Source organism: Spermophilus citellus, assembly GCF_964194105.1.
Source record: "Spermophilus citellus genome assembly, chromosome: X".
In the NCBI taxonomy this organism is placed as follows: Eukaryota; Metazoa; Chordata; class Mammalia; order Rodentia; family Sciuridae; genus Spermophilus; species Spermophilus citellus.
Window position 1 is genome coordinate 87,445,044 of NC_138190.1, and position 22,517 is coordinate 87,467,560.

The 22,517-nt window shown below is 41.0% G+C and overlaps 1 protein-coding gene across 3 annotated transcripts in view; it reads right to left on the reverse strand.

Moving 5' to 3' along the window:
- The window catches only part of DRP2 (dystrophin related protein 2), a 31,821-nt gene extending 14,407 nt beyond the window's left edge, over nucleotides 1-17,414 (reverse strand). For 2 of the 3 annotated variants that reach the window (XR_014020081.1, XM_081277849.1), the window contains exons 1-12: nucleotides 17,289-17,414; nucleotides 12,928-13,091; nucleotides 11,090-11,246; nucleotides 9,549-9,669; nucleotides 7,407-7,675; nucleotides 6,882-7,028; nucleotides 6,104-6,182; nucleotides 4,401-4,461; nucleotides 4,042-4,103; nucleotides 2,096-2,170; nucleotides 1,039-1,240; nucleotides 733-818 (exon numbers count right to left, since the gene is read on the reverse strand). Coding sequence is in view for 2 of the 3 variants with exons in the window: in XM_081277849.1 (XP_081133975.1) it covers nucleotides 733-818; nucleotides 1,039-1,240; nucleotides 2,096-2,170; nucleotides 4,042-4,103; nucleotides 4,401-4,461; nucleotides 6,104-6,182; nucleotides 6,882-7,028; nucleotides 7,407-7,675; nucleotides 9,549-9,669; nucleotides 11,090-11,246; nucleotides 12,928-13,091; nucleotides 17,289-17,399 (1,534 nt within the window). In the remaining variant the exon portion in view is untranslated. Of the gene's footprint in view, nucleotides 1-732; nucleotides 819-1,038; nucleotides 1,241-2,095; nucleotides 2,171-4,041; nucleotides 4,104-4,400; nucleotides 4,462-6,103; nucleotides 6,183-6,881; nucleotides 7,029-7,406; nucleotides 7,676-9,548; nucleotides 9,670-11,089; nucleotides 11,247-12,927; nucleotides 13,092-14,388; nucleotides 14,525-17,288 lie in introns of those variants that run through there. The other variant, XM_081277850.1, reaches the window with a different exon arrangement.
- Between the last annotated feature and the right edge of the window lie 5,103 nt (nucleotides 17,415-22,517).

Consider the following 22,517-nt stretch of genomic DNA (forward strand, 5'->3'; position numbering starts at 1 on the left):
TGTACATCATCTCATCACAGAGGAATATTGGATAAAATAAATAATAGAGCCATAAACATACTTGGAAAAGTCCCCTTCCCTTTGGAAAGTACATGCTTTCTATGCACGTCTATCTCCTTCTCCAGACTGTAAACCCCTTGAAGCAAGGACCATATTTAATTTGACCTAGCATTCACCCCATTTAGCAGAGAGCTCTATACACATTAGGATTTAACAGCTGCCGCTGTGCTGCAGAAAAGTTCAAAATGCTGAATTACAAGTTTGAGGATGGAGGGGAAAACAAAGATACCATAAACCATAAAGTTTAAAACCTACAGAAATACATACTGTTCATCTCCTAGAGAATGTTGATTATTGCAACCTGTCTATGTAATGACATGAGAAATCTCCAGGAGAATGTGTGACACACCTTCAGCTTCAGACTAGAACTAAAAGTCAGGGCCCTAGAAACCCCATGATATCAACATGGATTCTAACTAAGTACTTACATCAGATCAGAAGAAACTAAACCACTCAGAATGACACTGGGAATAATAACAAGCCTTAGGGTTAATTTTGCCTTTGGGTGCCATGCATTCTTGGCAATCCTGGACCAAGAACCATCACAAAGTGGGTCAAGCAGCCCTCTGCTGAGTCACAAGACCTACCTTATGTTTATCTTAGACCTTTACTCCTCCCTGAAACACCTCTCCCTCCACCCAAGACCACTCCAGACTTTGGAGTTGTACTCACACTGAAGCTTTTCTTTCACTTCTGTGCCACACAGGCATGCAATGCCAGTCTTAAAGGACAATGCCCGCATCTTTCCACTGCGACCACTAGGTTTAAAAGAAGAGACTAAGAACATGAATATATGTGAAGTGTTAACATCTGGGCAGTCATTGTCCTCACTGAGTTGACTCCAGCAGAGCTCTGACCAAACATGCCCCAAACTGCGGTGGGTCCAAGTCCACCATGGGAGCAACCCCTTCCCACCATATCCACTGAAGATGTCCCACTGAATTTATCCTGGAAGTTGGCAGGACTGAAATTGCTTACCTATCAAAAACATTGAGGAGCCAGTTGAGGCTCATGTCTACACATAGTGGCACATTGACCAGGATGCCTCTTTCCTCCTCTAGCCGTTCATATAAGGCAGTCAGGCAGTGAATGACCTCTACCACATCCATCACATGATCACTGGCCTGTAGATCATGCTCATTGAAGATCTCCAGGGCTGTAGTTAGAGTTACCAGATCCACTGGAAAAGAGAGGAGAAAGGGAAACTATATAGCCAAAAGTAGGACACCAAGTATTGAACTAGGAGATAAAGTCACCGGCATCCCCACATTTGACTCAATCTCCAGACTATGTGCTTATATCATGTGCAAGGATAATATAAGCTTCTCCTTTACTAAAGACCCTTATCCCAAGAAGGGGGAGCAGCAAAAGATCCCCTAAATTAATCAAACATATTTATATACTCATATTTTCTTTGACACCAGTTTCAAGAAGATGATGAGGCATGAATAAATTCCTCTCCTATGTTGTATTGGTGCCTAAGAGATCATATTTTGTTTTAAGTTTCTCTGTCTTTACATAGGTTTCAACTGTAAGTAGGTCTATACATGAACCTTGTTCTGAAAACCTAGATAATATTGGTGAAGGCTTGGGTATGGCTGGGTAAATATGACACATATCAGGAGTACATTTTAATGACTTCCAAGGCTGAATGAGCCTACCCAGATGTGCCTAGGCCAGGAAACTTGAAAGAACAGTTATTGCTATATCCAATAACCCCAAGATAGCAAACCATGATATGGATACTTCTGGACAGGAACTAATTGCTTGATTATCCTTGTTGGGCAGGGGGAAAGGGACAAAGAATTGGATAGCTATAGGGTTAATTTGGAAACAAGTCTAGGGCTTGGAATGAGTATAAGAACCATAGAAAGAGCATGTGTCTACAGACAAAATATGCAAGCCTTTGCAGAGTTCCCACCAAACTAATCAACAACAATCCTGGCCAAGATAGGATGAAAGTAGGAAACAGCAGACAGATAAGGAACAGGACAATGAAGGTCAAAGCCTTAGGGAAATGTGACAGGAGACATACGGCGCAGGGCCTTCTGGACTCTGCGGAGCTTCATGGCAGTGCGATAAGCTGAGAACTTAATGTTGTTCAGATCAGCTGCAAAAAATGGAAAGAGACTCACTCAGATCAGGTGAATGCAAATTAAAACCCCAACAAGATACCATGTTATTCCCACCAGGTTGGGAAAAAATAGAAGTCTGACAACAGCAAGTGTCTACGAAAATATGTATGAATGAAAACTGCTAGTGTAAGTGTGAATTTATATAATCATCTTGAAAAACAACTCAGGCATTGCCTAGAAAAATGGAATGCTCATGTATCCTACCACATAACCAGGTATATATCCCACAGCAGTAATTTATAAACATTTTTTGACCAAGATTCATAGTAAGAAATTCATTTTACATCATGACCTAATATGCAAACACTCTTTTGTGCATGTTTAAATGACTTAAACATGTCAGAAAACAACACCTAACATATTCATTAAATATATATGTTTTTTGTATATCAATCATACTTGAATAAAGTGTTTTAAAAAAAAAATAGAAGGGAACCTCAGTCAATAAGCAGGTGGAACAGAAGTGAGTGCTTTGTTCTTTCTCCAAAAGCATTCCTTTCTTTCCCCTCTGCACCTTCCTCAACTGGAAGCTGTACATTTCTGACCAACTATTCTATCATTACATTAGGGAATTATGCCCATAGATGTGAGGTCTAATCTGCTTTTTAATAATGTAAAAACAAAATTACTATCAAATACAACACTTACTAAGGATTTGTTACATATTGACATTTCTTAGTCTATTTCAATTTTAAATGCTTGTTACAACACACCAAAATGGTGTTATAATCTATAGACTGAAAATCATGCCTTAGAGAAACGCTTGCACACAAGTACGAGAAGACATATATAAGAAATCCTCAGCAGCATTGTTCTTCTTAGCTCCAAACTAGAAACCCACATGTTCATCAACAGTAGAATGGATAAAGAAACTACTATATACAATGGAACACACTAGAGCAGTGAAAATGAATGAACGGTATTCACCTCATCAACATGGATAAGATTTGCAACATATTGATGAGTCTCTCTTCCTAGTCAAAGATATGGCACACAAAAGTCACACTCATTGCAGCTTGGTCAGTGTCTTTCAAAGCAGATTAGACCTCGCATCTGCAGGTCATAATTCCCTAATGTAATGATAGAATAGTTGGTCAGAAATGTACAGCCTCCAGTTGAGGAAGGTGCAGAAGGGAAAGAAAGGAATGCTTTTGGAGAAAGAACAAAGCACTCACTTCTGTTCCACCTGCTTATTGACTGAGGATCCCTTCTATTTTTTTTTAAAACACTTTATTCAAGTATGATTGATATACAAAAAACATATATATTTAATGAATATGAAACATCATGAGTTTGGAGATAAGTATAAACTGTGAAATCATCACCACCGACTATGTCACAAACCCATCTATCACCTCCAAAAGTTTCCTCCTGCCCCCTTACTTATTATTATTAGTAGTAGTGGTCATTGTTGTTGTCATAGTAGTAGTAGTAGTATGTGTGGGATAAGAACATAATATCTACCCTCTTAGCAAAAATTTTAAGTATGAAAACAGTATTATTAATAGGTACTATGCTGTAGAGCTCTAGGACTTATTCATCTTATATAATTAAAACTTTGCAGCCTTTGACCAATATCTCATTTCTTCCTCCACCAGGCCCTGAAACCTATCATTCTACTCTCTCATTCTATGAGTTTAGATTCCTTACATAAGTGAAATTATGTGATATTTGTCTTTCTGTTCCTAGCTTATTTCACAAATGGCAGGATTTCTTTCTAAGGCTTAACAGTATTCCATTGTGTGTAGATATAATATTTTCTCCATCCATTCACCCATTGATGTACATTGAAGGACAAAGGGACCTGTATAGATCCCCACCCTATACAAGTACCCCACATTCTTACCTAATGTTTGGTATAACTCAGTCATCTTGGGATGGTCCCAGCATGTGGTCTGAGCCTGGTGGCTACAAACAAAAGCATTAATAGTGCCATCGTCCACCCCCCCACACACACACAACACACACACAGCAATACACTCAGTGATAGGTTGGATGTAAAAAGCTGCAATAGAATCCTGAAGGTCCCAAAGCACAAGGGTTCACCTTTACTCAGGTAGAATCTTGAGCTCTTGAGATGAGTAGGAGAAAAAACTGGAGTAGATGGAGGAATCCCCACAGACAAGGAATGATGGGGATAGGTAGGACAACCAAGGAAGTGGGTGGGCAGTTGACCGACCAGTTCTGATTCTGATGATCACTCACTTGATGTAGTAGGGAACTTTATTGGGTGAAATTGCTCTTTCCCAGGGAACCTGGACAGAGGCTGGTAAAGGAAAAGAGAAAGAAAGCTGGCCACTGGCCGCTAATGGTCTTCAGGCCTCCCAGTCTCCTGGCCATTCCCCTGCTCTATCCTCCCCCAAAAGGCAGTCAAGCCCCAAAGGAGATGTCTCAATTTCACTGCCAGTTCTTAATAACCCATGAGGGTGGGCAAACACTTCTAAAGAATACATTGCTCTCCCTGATATTGGGAAAGGGGAAAAAGTTGTCACTGATGCCCTAATACATCAGAAATGTGGCTAGGACACAAACAGGAATACATGATATTGCCTATCCTGACATTCTTCTCCCTGAACAGACTGCCATTTCTACTCATTTAACTGCAGGCAGCTGGATTGATCCTGTGGATATGAAGTGGATCCTACTTTCCTCATGGGATTTAAAGCCCTTCCACAAGAAGGCCAAATTTCTTATCCTGTGGGACAGAGGGAAACAGTACTGCCCATTTCTCTCCTTCTTCCCCCTACCCTACCCACCTCTTATGAGGAACTCTGGAAACTCATGCCTCTATCATCCTGTGTCTTTATCTACCAGATCTCCCAGGAGAGACTCAGCAAGTCTGACGGACCTATTCATGACAGTTTCCCTGAGTACAAGAATCCTCTGTGGGTGTAGATGCATGTCACTGATTATAACAGTAACAAACCTGACCATGGTTAATGATTATGGTTCTCCTACTATGTGCCAGGTTAGATGTGCTCATACTTTGTATGCATATCTAATTTTCCTTTCTGTATATCCACTGCTACCCACCTGGTCTGGGCTAGATTACTGCAATGTGCTTCCTCACAGTTTTCCTTGATCCCATTCTTGCCTCCCAACAATCTAATCTTAACACTATATTCCAACATAAGTCCGATCACATTATCACTCATCTCAAACCCTGCCAGTATACCTCCATTCTATTTGGAATAATCCTAAGTTCTTATTTTCACCTACAAGGCCCTCTGTGCTCTGGCCTCCCCACTCTTCCTCCTTTTGCTCTATTCCACATGGGCCTCCTTGCTGTTCCTCTGTACACCTCTGCTTTAAGAATCTCAAATTGCTGCCTAGTATCTTTCCTCAGCTACCCCTTGGTTCATTCTTTTGGTTTCTTTAGGCATCTGTTCGATTGTTACCCTCTCAGTGAGGCTTCTGTAATATCTTTTCCCTTAAGTACTCCCTAACCATGCCTTCCTAGCTTTATTTTTTTTTCCATAGCACTTGTTATGAATTGACCTTATACATATTTTACTTATTGGTTTGTAATATGCCTTTCTTCACTAGAATGTAAACTGTCCTCCAGTATCTAAAAAGGTATCTGGTCCACAATAACATTGTTTAACAATAAAATCATTTAATTCCCATAGCGGATGAGCTAGATAATATTTTCCTCTTTCTACAGATAGGAAATTTGAGGTTCAGAAAGATTTTTCAAACTTATACAGCTACTAAATTGAGGAACAGTGACTCCGACCTAGGTCTCTCTGGTTGGAGAACCTGTTCTTTTAACTATCACTCTGCTTTATCCCTATTGCTTCATGGATGCCAAGTTATCCTAGGCTTCACGAGGCCCCCAGAGAAAAATGTAGGTTCTCTTGGAAAGTGGTTGAGGTTCTGCTAAGTGAAGTTCAATTTGGCTCACATACAAGAGAGGAAGTGCTGTGACCCAGGTCCAAAGTCCCGATGGGCATCCTGGAGCTGCTTAAGCCTCTCACCAACTGACACCTATGGAAAGAACAGGTAGAAAAGCAATGGATCTATTCTAGTTATTTAGTTTGGGATCCCCAGGTTCCAACAGATATCTTTTTCTTTTTTTGGTACCGACGATTGAACTCAGGGGCACTCAACCACTGTGCCACATCCTTAGCCCTATTTTGTCTTTTATTTAGAGACAGGGTCTCACTGAGTTGCTTAGCACTTCACTTTTACTGAGGCTGGCTTTGAACTCACGATCCTCCTGCCTCAGCCTCCAGAGCCACTGGGATTACAGGCATGTACCACTGTGCCTGGCCCAACAAAAATCTTCATGAACTCCTTTATAGGCTGGCTTTTCTCTGGTTCCAGCCCCTCCAATCATCACCCAACTCCTAGCCTTCCCACATTCTCCAAAGCAGAGAAGAGCCACCCTAACTCCAGGTCACAGTCATTCTTGTCCCTGTCTACCCTGAGTGCTCAAATCTAAACAGGTCCCTCTCATTTCTTCAGTTCAATCATTCCCTGTAGCTCAGAGGTAAGAAGCCTATTCCCAGATCACACATTTTCTAGTACTCTTTTTCCATGTAGGTTTCATTTCAATACACTTTCATTTCCTTTGTGCCTGAAGAAGTTTTCCCCAAGCCTAATTACACTGAGGTGCGTCTGCACAGCTCATTCCAAATTACACTGAGGTGCTTCTGCACAGCTCATTCCAGGCTGTTTTTATACCTGTAGCTGTTTCCACCGGATGTTGATCTGTTCCAGGGCCCGGGAATTGTCCATTGACAAGTGCACATCAGAAATGGCAAGTTGGTGTGCCAGATCATTCACCAACTTCACTCCATCTTTCATGGGGGAAAATTCTTCTTTGAATAGCTGGAGAACCAGGACCAAAGTAACACAGCAGAGAGTGGGAAAGAGAACTCATTAGTCATTGACCTCAACTCTTTCCTCTTTACCCAGGTTTTCTTTCAAAAACACAACTTAGGAGCTTTCCTATTAGGGCAACAAGAATAAGTGTGTGTGGCCACTGTTCTCATACTTATCTTCTATTCATCATAGAAAATCAGAGAAAAACAGTAGAAATATAGAGGGAACTACAGCCAAGCCAGTCCCAAATCTAGCACATAAACCAGAAGAGGTTCATTTGTGTTCCAAGACAATGATGAAGTCTCAGCAGGAGGAACATTATCGGGAATCAGGAAAGCATCAGGTGTCAGATGTGACTATAATCAGGGGAGAGGTCCTGCATACCTTAATAGCCTGGATGTGCTCTGGAAGTGAATCAATGAAGAGATCCCCAATAGGTTCCCAAGTGCCTCGGACTCCTTCAGCTTGTGTCAGAGTAGTGCTTAATTCCTCCATTGCCCCTTGGATCTCCAACAGCTGCTCTAGAGTGCGCTCAATATGACGGTGCTGGTCCACACAGCGGGCTGTCAGTTTCTCCCATAGTTCACTGGCTACTGTCGCCTGCTTCCATACAAAGCGGCTAAGATTCTGGATCCGTTGTCTGGGGGAGGTATCTGCAAGTGTAGACAGGAAGCCAGATCAGGCTAAACAGGCCAGAGCAGCCCAAGAAAAGACAGACATCCTTTTGTATAATGTATGTGTACAGGTGCATGCTTGTGTACATGTTTGCATATATATTCATATTCACACAAATACATATTTTACATGGTTGAGTTCCTTTTGCACATTCAAGTTTCTTTTTCAAATTAAACTTTATTTTGAGATTATTATACATTCTCAGGTGGTTGTAAGAAATAGTACAAAGATCTCACGCCCCCTTTGCCCAAATGGTAACATCTTATATAACTATAGTACAATATTACAACCAGAATTTTGACATTGACACAATCTACCAATTTTGTTCAGAATTCCCACTTTAGTTCTATACAATTTTACCACATGTTGGTTCATGTATCTACTACCACTTTGGTTTCTCCTGCTTACTATATCATCAAGTTTTCTTCATATTTTAAAAAATGGGCAAGGTGGGGCTGGGGTTGTAACTCAGTGGTTTAGTGCTTGACTTGCATGTGTAAGGCACTGGGTTTGATCCTTAGCACCACATAGAAAGAAAGAAAGAAAGAAAGAAAGAAAGAAAGAAAGAAAGAAAGAAAGAAAGAAAGAAAGAAAGAAAAAAATAAAGAGAGAAATTGTGTCCATCTACAACTAAAAAAATATTTTTAAAATGGGCAAGGTAAGTAGTAAAATATGTCAGTCCTATCCATATGACCCTGGGATGGTTTTTGTATTAGTGACTGCTATCCACTTATATCTAAAGGAGGAAGGCATTTTATAAAATTCCAGCACGGATAATGTTGGTATAAAGTGCCCAGGTTTTCTTCCTAGGCTCATAGTTTGTAGATCTCTTCTTCCTCCTTTAGACTTCCCCTTGGAAGAAGATTCAGAGCCCTAAAACCCCAGGCTAATTCGAATTGTCTTGCTTTCTTTTGCTCATGTCTTATCTGTGACCCATTGGGCAACAAATTAAGTACTAGCCCTCCTACCGTGAGGCTAGAAATAAACAGAAAGGGAATGGAACTGACAAAGGGCTCAATTAGTGAAGGCTCCTCTCCAAGATATTTACAGCCTATCTCAGAGGGTTGAGGATTCTTTTTGGAGAAGAGGGCTTGCTGGGCCATCATCCCTTGGCAATTAGACCTAGTCACCATGGATCGATCCTACCCTGCTTCCTTGTAAACCACTGAGAGTATCCCTCTCCATCAAAAGAGGGGCTGGAAGCCATCAATGTTGTTCTCAAAAAGCTACACTCAATTTTTCTCTCAAAGGTCATTGCCTAATTTTTAAGATTTTAAAAAGGTTTTTAGTTGCTGGTTGATTAGAGTATTGCTACATGTCCCTCTAATGTTGGAGTAAAGTAGTATGTTTGTTGACTTGTTTTTATGTTGGGGATTGAACCCACTGGCACTTTACCATCACTGAGCTATACCCCAGCCCTTTTTACTTTTTAATTTTGAGATAAGTTCTTGCTAAGTTGCCAAGGGTAGCCTTGAATTTGCAATGCTCCTGCCTCAGCCTGCAGAGTTGCTAGAAAACAGTACGTTTTGAAAGGACCTACTGCTACTTTTACTCACTGTTAGTTTGATTGATTTGAATGTTTTTAAATATTTTCATGTCTCATTAAAAGGCTTCATGTGATATTCCAGAGAGCCACATACAGCTTTGGCCCATATGCTGGTGATCCCTGTTCCAGGTCCTGTCCTCTTTCAGCTTTTTCTTACAATATGAATCCTGCTTCTTTCCAACTTTGAACTCATGGGAGAAAATTAGCCTCCCTTATATGAGAAAATGAGTTTTGGGAAAGCAGGAAGGTGTTTGTTTAGTGGTATATAGTTCAAAAAGAAGGGGATAGAACAGAAGACCACTTACCTTTGCTCTCAGAATGAGGCTCCTCTAATTCTTCAAATGGGTGCTGGGACAGGAAGGCCTGAGCTGACTCCAGCACGGAGTAAATATAGGGGCCCCGAGATTTGACTTCTTCCATAAAGGCCTGTGAAGTTTAGCAATATGGTCAACAGGAAAGGAAAGTCTTTCAATCACTTTAAATTACATTCTACAATTAATAATCCTTCTTCTTATCAGTACAACTTGATTTCTTGGCATTACCAAATGTCTTTGAGTTACTAGACCAAAAAGAGGTATGGTCCTCCCTATAGGCAGAAGAATAATTCTAACGCATGAAGGTCTATTTAGTATGAGATGAGTCTGGCTGTGTCACAGGATAAAAAGAAATGTGGGGATCTTGTTTTACTGGAAGACTGAGAAAGTCTCTTTTAAGAGAGAGACTAACAGGAATAAAAACAGGATGGGCAGAAATTATATTCATTTTTGTAATTTTTGTGAAACACAGAGTACATATATCAGAAGTGCATAGATTGATAAATTTCCATAGAGTGATTCCATCTGTGTAACTAGTACTGAGATCAGGAAACAGAACTCCACCAGCATCCCAAAGGACACCCTGGGGGCCCCTTCTAGTCACTATCTCATCCTTTCCCCTAAAAGGTAACCATGATCCTGATTAATCACCAATTAGTTTTTTGCTTACTTTCAAATATAAGTGGAATAATACAATATGTTTTATTTTTATATTTGGTTGCTTTTCACTTAAGATACTGTTTGTAAATTTCATCTATGTTATACCATATAGTTATAGCTTATTTTCCTGTTGTATTATATTCCATTCTGTTTCATTTTTTTTAAAGAGAGAGGGAGAGAGGGAGAGAGAGAGAGAGAGAGAGAGAGAGAGAATTTTTTAATATTTATTTTTTAGTTATTGGCAGACAAAACATCTTTGTTTTGTATGTGGTGCTGAGGATCGAACCCGGGCTGCACGCATGCCAGGCGAGCACACTACCGCTTGAGCCACATCCCCAACCCATTCTGTTTCATTTTTAAGAGATATTGTTATTTTCTGATTATAGAGGCAATATATGTCACAAAAATATTTAAAATTTTAGAAAATTATAATCAATAAAATTAAAATGAATTCCAATTTCATCACCTAGAGTTAACCATTGATAATATTTTATATAGTTCCTTCCAATGTCAAGATATATACATATATATATATATATATATATATATATATATATATATGCATACATATCTATATACATTTTCATACAATTGAGATTCATCTGAATGTGGTTTTGTATCCTATGCATTTTCACCTGATATCATATTATGTTCATTTCTCCATGATCCTGTTAAAAATAAAGGAAGGATTCTAAATAGGACAGAAAAACTTAGTCTGTGAAATACTATGCACAGACTAGTAGGTCTGCATACAGCCTCCTGTTGATTTGGGTGTCTAAGCAGAACTGGGTGCCTGTCTATCAGTGTATTATGGAAGGGACTCCTCCCATGATGAGAGGCTATACAATATGGCCTGCAGGATTCTAACTTACCGCATGTGTCTCCTTCTCCTGTTGCACCAGGGCCACATCCCCTTGTAGGGGCAGCTGAGCTGATAACTCCTCATCCTTTTGGCTGAGCCAGTCAATAATTTCTTGTAGAGGGAGCTGAAGCTTTCCACTGTGGTCTGTGAAGGCCTCTAGGCGAGCACTGCACACAATGGGTAAGACCAGTGCTGTTCAATCTTCTTTTTAAGTAACAAAACATATTTTTCTCAAACAAACACTTATGTGGAACTTTAATATATAAAATATATTTAAGAGTAGCTGCTCTAGCTGGAGTGAAAGGACGCCCAAATCCCTCCTTCCTACCCATCCACAGAAGCTCCTGAGGCCCCTCCAAATGGATCACAATACCAAAACCAATGGGTCACACCACAGGTGGTCAGATAACCCAAATTCAAATAGCTTAAATGTCATTTTTTTGAATGTCAGTTACTTCAGTTGAATGCTCATCATCAGGCTGGGAAGGGAAGAAAACTGAGCAGGGACATTAGGGATGACAGCTGTTCCCTTCCCCCCCTGGAAAAATCTGAATCACATAAAACTGTTCATCCATAGAGGCTGTTCTAAGCCTGCCTTCTAAGCACGAGAGGATGTGGGAAATGGAAAGGACAAGGTAGATGATTGATCAGGGCCACACATATGTGCAAGGATGCATACAAATATAATCAGCCTGAGGGACCCAAAGGATGATAAGGAGTATTGGCTTAAGGTCTAAGATATGGAAGAACAAATGTGTACCATATGATCATCTCTACCTCCCCTTACCCAGCAAATGAAACATGAGCTGAGGTCCCAGTGGTAGGAAGTTAGAGGCTAGTCATGGTTGAGTGTAGCCACTGAGCCCATTTCCCTTAGCTGGCAATAACAACTATCTTCATGCATTGCTTCCCTAACCTGGGCTAAGCCCTTTACCTAAATCATTGATTCAACTAATTCTCACAACAACCTTATGGGATAGGCATCACTATTGCCCAGGGAGGTTAAGTAGTTTGCCCAAAGTCACACAGTTGAGAGTCACTGGTAGTGCTATGATTTGAACCCGGGTTATCTGACTTCAGGGCTGGCATTCTTTCAACTTCTCCACATTGCCTCACCCTCACCAGAGCCCACCAGAAGCCAGGAGTTTGGGCTTTGATGATGGGGTGGAGAGGAAAAATGTCAGGCACACATAGAGAGGTAGGGGGAAGAGAATAACATCTAAAAATTGTCTTCAGGCTCTTACTGGGTTTCCCTTAGCTGGGCTGAAAACTAATGGGTAGGAATAGAGGGCATTAAAAAAATGGGAAACAAACATAAGACCCACAGAGATAGAGGACAGCTATGAAAGAAAGTGGAGGAAGGGGGAATAATTTTCTTCATTTATGCCTCAGCATGTTTAAGTTTAGAAAACATTTCACATTCTATTTGAATTCTCATGACAACACTGAGGTAGTAAGGATAGGTATTATTCCTTCACTGATTTTCCCCCTTAAAACAAAACAAAACAAGTAGAAGCTAACATTCTGAGAACTCAAGCAACTTATCCAAGGTGACACAACTACTTAAAATTGAGGCTCAAATTTAAATGTCCTAAAGAATTTAGGGTTCTTTCCCCAGTGCCAGAGAAGGAGGGGGAGAAATTATCTTCAGGCTCTTGCTGAGTTTCTCTTATCTGGGCTAAAAACTAATGGGTAGGAATAGAGGGCATTAAAAAAGTGGATAGTAAAGCTGAGAAAAGGAGGGGACACAGGCTTGAGAGGAGAATGACAAAGTACAACAGCTAAAGAAGCCCAATGCTGTCACAGCCAATTCTTTATGGGTACCTGTTTCTAGGGGCCAGGCCTTACCGGAGGTTGTGAGACTTCTTTTTTATTTCATTCCAACACAGATTCATGGCTGATGGTTCCAGGGGGTCAACGGCACCAATAGACCCATTCAACAGCTTTGGACTTAGGCAGGGAACCCTGGCACCATCCTGAGAAGGTGCAGGGGAGGTGACAGCAGCTCTAACCTGGACAGAAACACAGACATCCTTTGATCCCTGGAGTGTGCCATGCCTTCATCTATGTCTAGCCAAGGGTGGAACAAGAGTAAACAACAAGAGAGAAGAGCTGGTCCCAGGGTTCAGAAATCCTATTTTCTATGGGTGTGTTCAGAGGGTGAGTTACAAAAAGAATCTGTGACCCCTATTCATTGCAAGGCTTTCTCTTGTTACAGGTCAGTCCATAGAAATGCTGACTACTATTATTACTACTCTTATTGTAAGTTCTGTCAGGACCACTGTCCAGATGGGATTCTGAAAGAACTTTTGCATTAAGTAAGAAGCTGGTTGGAATTGCCCAAATGCTGACAACCATAGCATTCAAATTGAGCCATAGGCTCATATTTCAGGGTCCCACAGTTCAACTAATCTTCTAGAAAATAAAGCTGAGAGGCTGGCCCATAAAGATTCAGAGAGGGGGCACTGGGGATATAGCTCAGTTGGTAGAGTGCTTGCCTTGCATGCACAAGGCCTTGGGTTCAATCCCTAGCACCACCAAAAAAAAAAAAAAAAGATTCAGAGAGGGAGCAGAACAACCAGAGCTGTCAGTAGTATATATTCTACTTCCCAAATGGACCTAGGCCTTTATGTGGTCTCTTCACTTTCCCACCTGTACATCCCACCAGTCAGGAAGGTTGGAAATCATCCTAAAGAGATGGTTATGAAGATGAGCATGAACTAAGAGAGGACTTAAGCAGCAATCTGAATCCTGATCTCCAAAGGACTTTGACCCAAATTCAGCAGCCAAGAGGACAAGCCATGGAACTTACCAAGCTCTAGCCTTGGGAACTTTGGCTCATAGTCCATTACTTGCTCTGCCATGTACTAGTAGGACCCTATTAGGTTATTGTGGGGGTTGGGGGAAGGGTAGTTATGCTATATAACCTTTAAGAGAGTAGCTACCCATAGCACAGTCCCAAGCCTGCCCAGCCAGGGATCAGGATAGCGCAAGGGAAAGGGAATTAGAATAGGAAATCTCAACTTGAGCTGCTCTTCCCCAGCTAGAGACCCTCAGGCCTGCCTGTCTATTTTGCTGCCTTTCTGTGGAAAGAAACTGGCTCCGCTAGTGGCTGAGACTCCTGTAATCTCCCCTGCCTTTAAACCATACTTTGTCCTCACACAAGATTCTCCAGGCAATCTAGGAAATCAATCATCTCTTTAAAACCACAGCTCACAACCACACTATGAAAGCTAAGTGAGGGAGCTGCCAAGCTCTGGGGACCACGCTCAGAACTCAGCCACCCTGTGGTTCCTGACCTGACCCTACCTGTGCTGCCTGGGGAGTCCATGGCCAGATCAGGCAGCTCCATGATTATCTCTCAGCAGGAATCCAGATCCAGTGTCTAGTGAGCCACAGGCAGGCAGAGTCCTGATGAGCTCTGAGCAATCCTACTCAGGGAGGCAGGAAGAACTGAGCCAGGCCAGGAGGCGGGGGCTGTTACCCTGTTTGTTTATTGACCCCCCAGGAATCCGGAGGGGGCGGCTATGTCAGGGCCTGGCTGTTGAATCAGAAGCTTTGTTCCTGCAGAATTCCGGCTTGCTCCCAACTGGGCCCGCCACACCAGGGCCAGGATGGCCCTCCCAGGCTGGCAAGGATGGCAGGAGTGGGACTGGGCATTCCATGGTGCTTAGGAGGGGCATACAGAGAGTAGCTTCTGTTGATTTATTTTCCCTTTCCATGGAAGACACAAAGGGCTCACTCCACCTCCAGGTTCATGCCATCCTCTGAGGGAAAGGATCAGACCTCTTTGGTGACAAACCTCTGGTAAGTAATTTCCCCAAGGCCTGGCAGGATGATAAGTTTGGGAGAGAGACGAGCCTTCTCCTCAACTCAGTAACTAACTAAGCTTCCTCAGAGGCAGTAAGGAATATATGAGGCACACCTGTAGACAGATCCATGGGATGGCAGCAACAGGAAGCAGGGACAGCCAAATGCCTTTTAATTTAATTCTCATGGAATGAGTGCAGGGGCCAAAAGATTCATTGGAGCCCACTGTGAAAATATGGGAGTGCCCTTCCCTGACTTTGAGAGAGAGAGAGAGGATTGAAGGAAGAGTCATAACATTGAAATTTCTCACTGTACTCTGAAGACAGAGGAACATGGATGGTCTCTGGGCTTCCCTTTGGAGCTGTTCAGGAAAGGGAAGGGCAACAGAATCTAGCAGCTCCATGCAGGGTGCCAGTGTCAAAGAGGTTCCTGTAAAGCCCATGTTACCCTTGGTGGAGCCCAGGGAAGCCCTTTCCCATAAGTCATTGACCAAGGAGTCGAGCCCCTCCTGGAAGTGGCTGCTCTTTTCCATATCTAGCAGACTTGCCTGGGCAAAGGTTAACATTCCTGAGCTGGGTTCCCACCCCTCAGCACTTAGGGAAAACACTTCATTTTTACCAAAAAGAGTTCTGTTCTCATCCTCATTTATCTCCCACAGAGTCTTCTGGGCTTTCCACAGTTCCACATTGTTTCCATGCTGAGGCCCACCTACAGGAATAGTTGGAACAGCTGTCTGACCCTTTCTAGGGGTTTTGGGTGGAGCCAACTGTGGTGGCTAGTGGATGATAGGCCAAGAGTGGGGAGTGGCTCTAGCTCTTAGATGCAGCTTCTCTTGTTCTGGCATAACTGGGCTCAAGCCAGTCTCACAGTCCTCTGGAGTGAATATACCCCAGAGTTAGAAATAGTCCTTTGTGACCTAGCCATAACCAAGTTGTCCTGGCTGTCTTGAAGGAAGCACCCACGATGATCTGGGTTCCATCCATGTTAGCTTTTAATTCCCTCCAGCCGTCTTGGTTTCCTAACCCCCACCCAGCTCCCACACTATTCTCCAGCACCCTGTTCTCCCCTCTCCCCCACTTCTCTTTATACTCTCAAGTCCCACCTAATAGAGCCAGGCACAAAATAGGCAAATCATGAAAAGTAACTGTTTTCGATTTCCTTATCAATTGCTTCTACTTCTGGCTTTTGTGGCCAAGATGTCCACTTCTCACACCCCCACTCCCCAAAGGGCTTTCTACACATCCCTTGAAACTTTGAGACAAAGGCTGTGTGGGAAGAGAAACTAAACCATGGCAGAAAAGAGTAGTTGGGATATACCATTCATACTCACAAAATAAAGTTCTCAGGCCCCTCTGCCTAGGTGGTGAAGCCTGGAATGGGTGAACATTGAGGAAATCAGCCTTTTAGAAGGGCCTAGGCATCTCAATTTTGCAACCCCATGAAAGCCCCACTCCAGGAAGGGGGTAGGTAACTGGCAGACTCATAAAATGACCCTGGGTTTGATAATATGCTAGAGCTAGAAATTTCTCTCTGGCTAGATGTGGGAAACAATTCAGAAGGACCTGACCTTCGTGTCTCCTGGACCTGGACCTTCCCTCATTATCCTCTACATATAAGCTCCCCAGAACCAACATTCTTCATCCTACTTTCTCCCTCCTTTCTTCTCCCTGTACATTTAGCTGCCCTTGGTACCCTAGCAGTGACACAGCACTGCAGTCCAATTGTGAGACTCTAGGAGACATAGTGCTTGCTCACATCCCTGTGGCCCCCAGATCTCAAAGCAACCCAAAGTATACTTATGCATCTCCCTTCAACTTTCTTTGGACCTCCCTCATCCTCAGGAAAGATAGATGCCCTCTCTAGATTACTGTCTTTTACATATCGTCTACCCTCCTACCAGCATACACATACAGATATATACACTGCCATCACTGTGTTAAGAAGGGAGAAGAGAGAGAGGAGAGACATGTATGAAATCAGGGAGTTCTAATCTTGGCTGAGCCAGGAACTACAGGGAATACTGGGGACTTGAGAGGAAGAGCCAATGGCATGAGAAAGATACCTGTAGAATGTGAGGTATATCACAAAGCAAGGGAAGGCCTTGATTCATCCTAGGCAATGCCTTGAAGGTCCATGCTATTCTTGAGCCTCCCCAGATCTGTAACTCACAGTGGGCCTTTTGGCTTGCCCAGCCCAACACCTTCCTTGCACCATGCCCTCAATAAAAGGCCTTATCAGTGATAATGGATGGACCTCAAAGAGACCCCATGCTATCCAAAGGGTTTCATGCATACAGAGAACACCCCTAAGTCTTAGGAAACATGGGTACCCCAAGGACTCACATAGATTCCATGTCCACTCTTTCTCCACAGGTCTTTCTTTTATTCTTGGACACTTACCTGAGGCTGGGTGCTTCGGAGACTGCTGCTCTGATGGAATCTGTCAGCAGCCCGCCATTCATGACATCGTGGGAGGGTGTAAGGGCATCCCTGCATGACCATAGGTTGCATCAGAACCAAGGCTCATGGGGGGTGAGGATGGGCAGTAGACTGGAAGAATAACAAGAACAAATTTAGAGTCAAGACTAGAAAAAGTCTGTGAATTTAGCACCTACCCACAAGTGCCTTGATCGGTTATGTAAATAAGTATTCAAAGCTTACTGATGATCTATTAATTCTTCCTTGGCCACCATAAGCCATAAAATACTTTAATTATTGATTAAGTCATTATTTATTATTTTAATGCTAGCTTGATGCCAATGATACCAAGATGAATTGATGCCTGAGGTAGGCAGGGTAGGCAGTCAGGTAAACTAATAATTATAACAGAATGTTCACATAGGCAAATGTTACAATCAAGATTGGACTGGAAGGCTAGGGGAGCAGAGAGTGGGGAACAGATAACTCAATTTGAGAATGTGCAGATTCAAAGACACTCTATTTGAGATAAGTCTTGAAAGAAGAGTAGATGTTTGCCTATGCAGAGAGGAGAGAAATGGAGAAGGGCATTCCTAGCAGATCAACCCACTTTTGCAAATGCTGACGTCACAAAAAGGCATAGCATGGGCTTGGGTTGTGGCTCAATGGTAGAGTGCTTGACTAGCACATGTGAGGTACTGAGTTCTGTCCTCAGCACCATATAAAAATAAATAAATAAAATAAAGGTATTGTGTCCATCTACAACTAAAAATATATTTTTTAAAAAGAAGACAGTATATTCAGAGAACAGTGAGTTCAGTCTAGATAGAGTTTAGGAGGAACAGAGAAGAAAAAGTCATGGAGCCTGATCCTGAGGAGTTCACATATAGAGAGAACACATACAGGGAAAATAGAGACTATAAAGTGTTATTTTCATTGTAATAGATGTATTTATGGGATTGAGTAAATAGACAGATGAGGGAAAGATGACTTTTATCCGGTAAGTTCAAGCGCATTCAAGAACAATGAATATGCTTGAGGTGAGTCATGAAAATGAAATGGAACTTCCAATAGGCAAAGAAGATAAAACAAGCCAACCAGGCATGGTGGCACATGCTTGTAATCCCAGCAGCTCAGGAGGCTGAGGAAGGATGGTCATGAGTTCAAAGCCAGCATCAGCAACTAGCAAGGCCCTAAGCAACTCAGTGAGACCCTGAGTAAAATACAAAATAGGGCTGGGGATGTGGCTCAGTGGTCGAGTGACCCTGAGTTCAATCCCCAGTCCAAAAAGAGAAAAAAGATAAAACAAAAAATAACATTCCAAACAACACAAAAATAAAATGTGGTGTATTCAATGTGATCAGAGGACAAGGTAGGTGCTTTGTGTGGTGTAGCAGGAGATAAGGCTGGAAAATGAGGCTCTGGCCAGATTGGGTCATGCCTTAAATGACAAACAGAGGATTCTAGCCTTTATCTTGAAGACAACATGGAGGCACTTTGAGCAGTAGAGTGACATAACCAGAATTTCATTTTATAAAGGGTCCTCTGCCTGCCTTGTGGAGTGATTCTCCCAAGGGAAGAACCCATTGAATAGCTGGTATAACAGGCAGGCTATGAGGATAGAGCAGGCAGCACAGCTTGGCAATACATAAGAGAGATAAAATGTATTTGGCTCAGTGATCAAATGGATGTGAAAGGTAAGGGACATGAAGGAGTTCTTAATTTGGGAGCTGGATGGACAATACTGCCAACAGCAAGAGAGGGAAGACAGGAGAAAGAGAAAATTTGGTATGCTAAGAAGTCTGAGAATAGTGTTACATAATAGCTGTGCTTATAAATTTTAGGTGTCAGGAGCTAAGCTTAGAAAAGGAGAGTTTTGAGCAAAACTTTTAAATGTACAAACCAATTGATGGTTTAGTGAATATATACAAATGTACGCAAATGTGATGAGCATGGGTGGCAAAGACGATGCTTGTAAATGATAAAGGTGCTCTCTCTTAATGCCTGGCAAAATACATAAAAATCCTGATCTAAAGGGCAAGAATTGAGTCTCTTGAATTCCCAATGCTGATGATTAAACAGCCACCATTTTTAGACTCTATTCCAGTGGTTCCCTACATTTTAGGTGTAAGGGCCCCTTCTTAAGATTTAAAAAAAAAAAATCTCACTTCACCCACTCATGCCCACAATAGTATCTGTACTTTTAGAACTTACAGAGTGAGAAAAACACTTGTACATTTAAAGATCTCTAGATTCCTTGCATCAAGTACTCTTCCCTCTTCCTCAGGGGTCTGTAGCCCAAAGATTAGAAACAATTACAGATTATGAAGGCACAAGAGTTTGTGGCCAGAAGGATACTTTGCAGTCAAAATCCCTAGAGAAAATAGCTACAGAGCTCCTTACTCACAAGTAAATTCCCCAAAGAATGGCTAAAAAAATGATTCCTCTATGATCAGACACCAATATAAAAAATTGGTCACTCAGATAAAAAAATGTATTGCTATGAATGTGTTATGAGCATAAAGGCTATAAAAGGCTTACTTTAAGACTTCTTTTAAAATTTTCTTATTTGTTCTTTTTAGTTACACATGACATTAGAATGTATTTTGACATATAATATATACATGAGTATAACTTCCCATTTTTGTGGTCATATATGATGTGTAGTTATACTGGTCACGTATTCATATATGAAAATAGGAAATTTATGTCTGATTCATTCTACTATCATTCCCATTCCCATCTCCTCTCTCTTCCCCCAACTCCATCCTGTCCAATCAAGTAATCTTCCCTTCCTTCCTGTCCCCCACTGCCTATTGTGAGTCAGCATTCCTATATCAGAGAGAACATTCAGACTTTTTTTTCAGGATTGGCTTATTTCACTTTTCATGATAGTCTCCAGTTCCATCCATTTATCAGTGAATGCCATAATTTCATTCTTCTTTATGGCTGAGTAATATTCCATGTGTATATGTAAACATTTTCTTTTCCTTTCAGACTTCTTTTTATATTAATATTTTATTTTTGTTTCAAGGATAATGATGCTCTTAAAATTAAAAAAAAACAGATTTTTGTGGTGCTGGGGATTGAACCCAGAGTCTCATGCATGCTAGGCAAATCTTCTATCACTGGGCTATGTCCTCAGACCTTAAAAGTTTATCCTTTTTAAAAATTGTATTGATTTGTGGTACTAGGGATCATACTCAGGGCTTTGTGCATAGTAGGCAACATTCCATCAGCTCTTAATGCATGTTTTTTATAGAAAAACTGGAAAATACAAAAAAAGTCTGAGGATAAAAATAAAAATAATCTCTAATATTACCATCCAGAGATAACCATTAATAACAGGTTTGAAGACATGATAGTTTCTCTGTAAAAAATATATACATGCATTTTTTTAAATAAAATAGTCATCATATGCTAGCTATCATTTTGGGTCCTGTTTTTTTTTTTTTTTTTACTTGCTATATCATGGTCATTTTAGAGTACCATTACCTACACATCTAAAACGTTATTTTACAGTGATACTAGAATTATTCTAATGATTAAAATTAACCATATAGTTAAATAATTTAGCACAGTGTCTGGCAATAGTGCATGGTTCAGTAAGTGTTAGGTATAATCATTGTTGTATACATATTTACTTGCATGTATGTGAATTGTATGCACAATGTTAGCAAGTCTTGAAACAGCAAAAAGTTGCAAACAAACTAAATGCCCATTACTATGGGATTATTTAAATAAAATAACTCCGTATAATTGAGGTCTATACAACTATTTAAAAAGAATTAAGAACACTTTATTTAAAGCCTCTTAAGATATATTTTAGTAAAAAGAAAACAAGAAAAAACCCAAGGTGGTTAATCTACATTTGTATAGAAAAGGAAAACCTGTGCTTAAATTTGCATAAAGTATCATTGGAAGTATACCAAATAACCTGTTACCATCAGATAAAGGAACTGAATAGCTACTGTAGAGAATTCTCTCCATTCCTTTGGTATTTCCCTCTATCTTCCCCCTATTTAATAAAGAAATATACTTATAAAAGTTGCATAAAGCATATATGTAAAGTATACTGAAATATTATAAAGCAAATCCCCATACAATCACTGGCCAGGTTGAGAAATTTAATTATTACACCACAAAAGCTTCATCATCAATAGTAGATACATTAATAGGAATTTTTTTACTGAATATTATTGCGTACTTTTTTGAATTTTGAACCATGTGAACATATTACCCATTTAATAACAGCTACTTCTCTCCTTCCCCATTCCTCTCCAAAATATCATGGAGCTCTCCAATGATTTTATGGCAAGATTGGTTTAGCAGCTTTTCTATATCCAAATAAATAATAGCAGTTAGAATTTACTGTATTCCATGTTTTGCATATATTAACTAAGAAGTTTATATAAATTGACTCATTTAATCTTCATGACAACCCTGTGAAGTAATTACTACTGTTATATTTGATGTGCAATGAGAAAACGGAGGCACAGAGACAGTAAGTAATATGTACAGAGTTATACTGTGAATTTGTGGTGAAGAGCTGGGATTTGTACCCAGACAGTTGTGCCCCAGACTATAAGTTCACCATTATACTATTCTGCCTGTGTAAATCCTGGAACCCAGAACCTGAGGCATTGTAGACACTGACATCCTAGAAGGTGGAGAAGATTTTTGGCTATGGTCCATCAGATGGAAGTCCAAGCACCAATTCAGTTATACCACTATCCCAGCAAAGATACAAGCAATTAAGAACAGATAGGATGTAGTTAAGTCTTAGGTCTGGGACAGCACCAGGCTGGCAAATTTTACAAAGCACTTAAATGAATTTTCTAGGGCATCTGAGAAGTAAAGTTCTGGTCAACTCTCTTAGTTTGAGCTCAGAGCTTCCCCAGTGCAGAGTTCAATAAATATTTTTTGAATTAAAGAATAAGCTCTTTCCTCCTTAAACCTAGAGAAGTCTAGGAACTTCCATTGCACAAAGACTTATAGAAGTGAACAAAGATGTCTACTATAGTACTGATTGTAATAGTAAAAATGTGCAATCAACTTAAATGTCTATCAACAGAGAACTGGCAAGTGCGCAATGTCCAAGAGATGGCACAGTGTGCTGCTTAAGGACATGGGCCTGGAGCCTGGATGCTCAGGTTTGCTTCTGGCTCTACCACTTACTAGAACAGATGTGGACATGCTCCCTAACTTTGT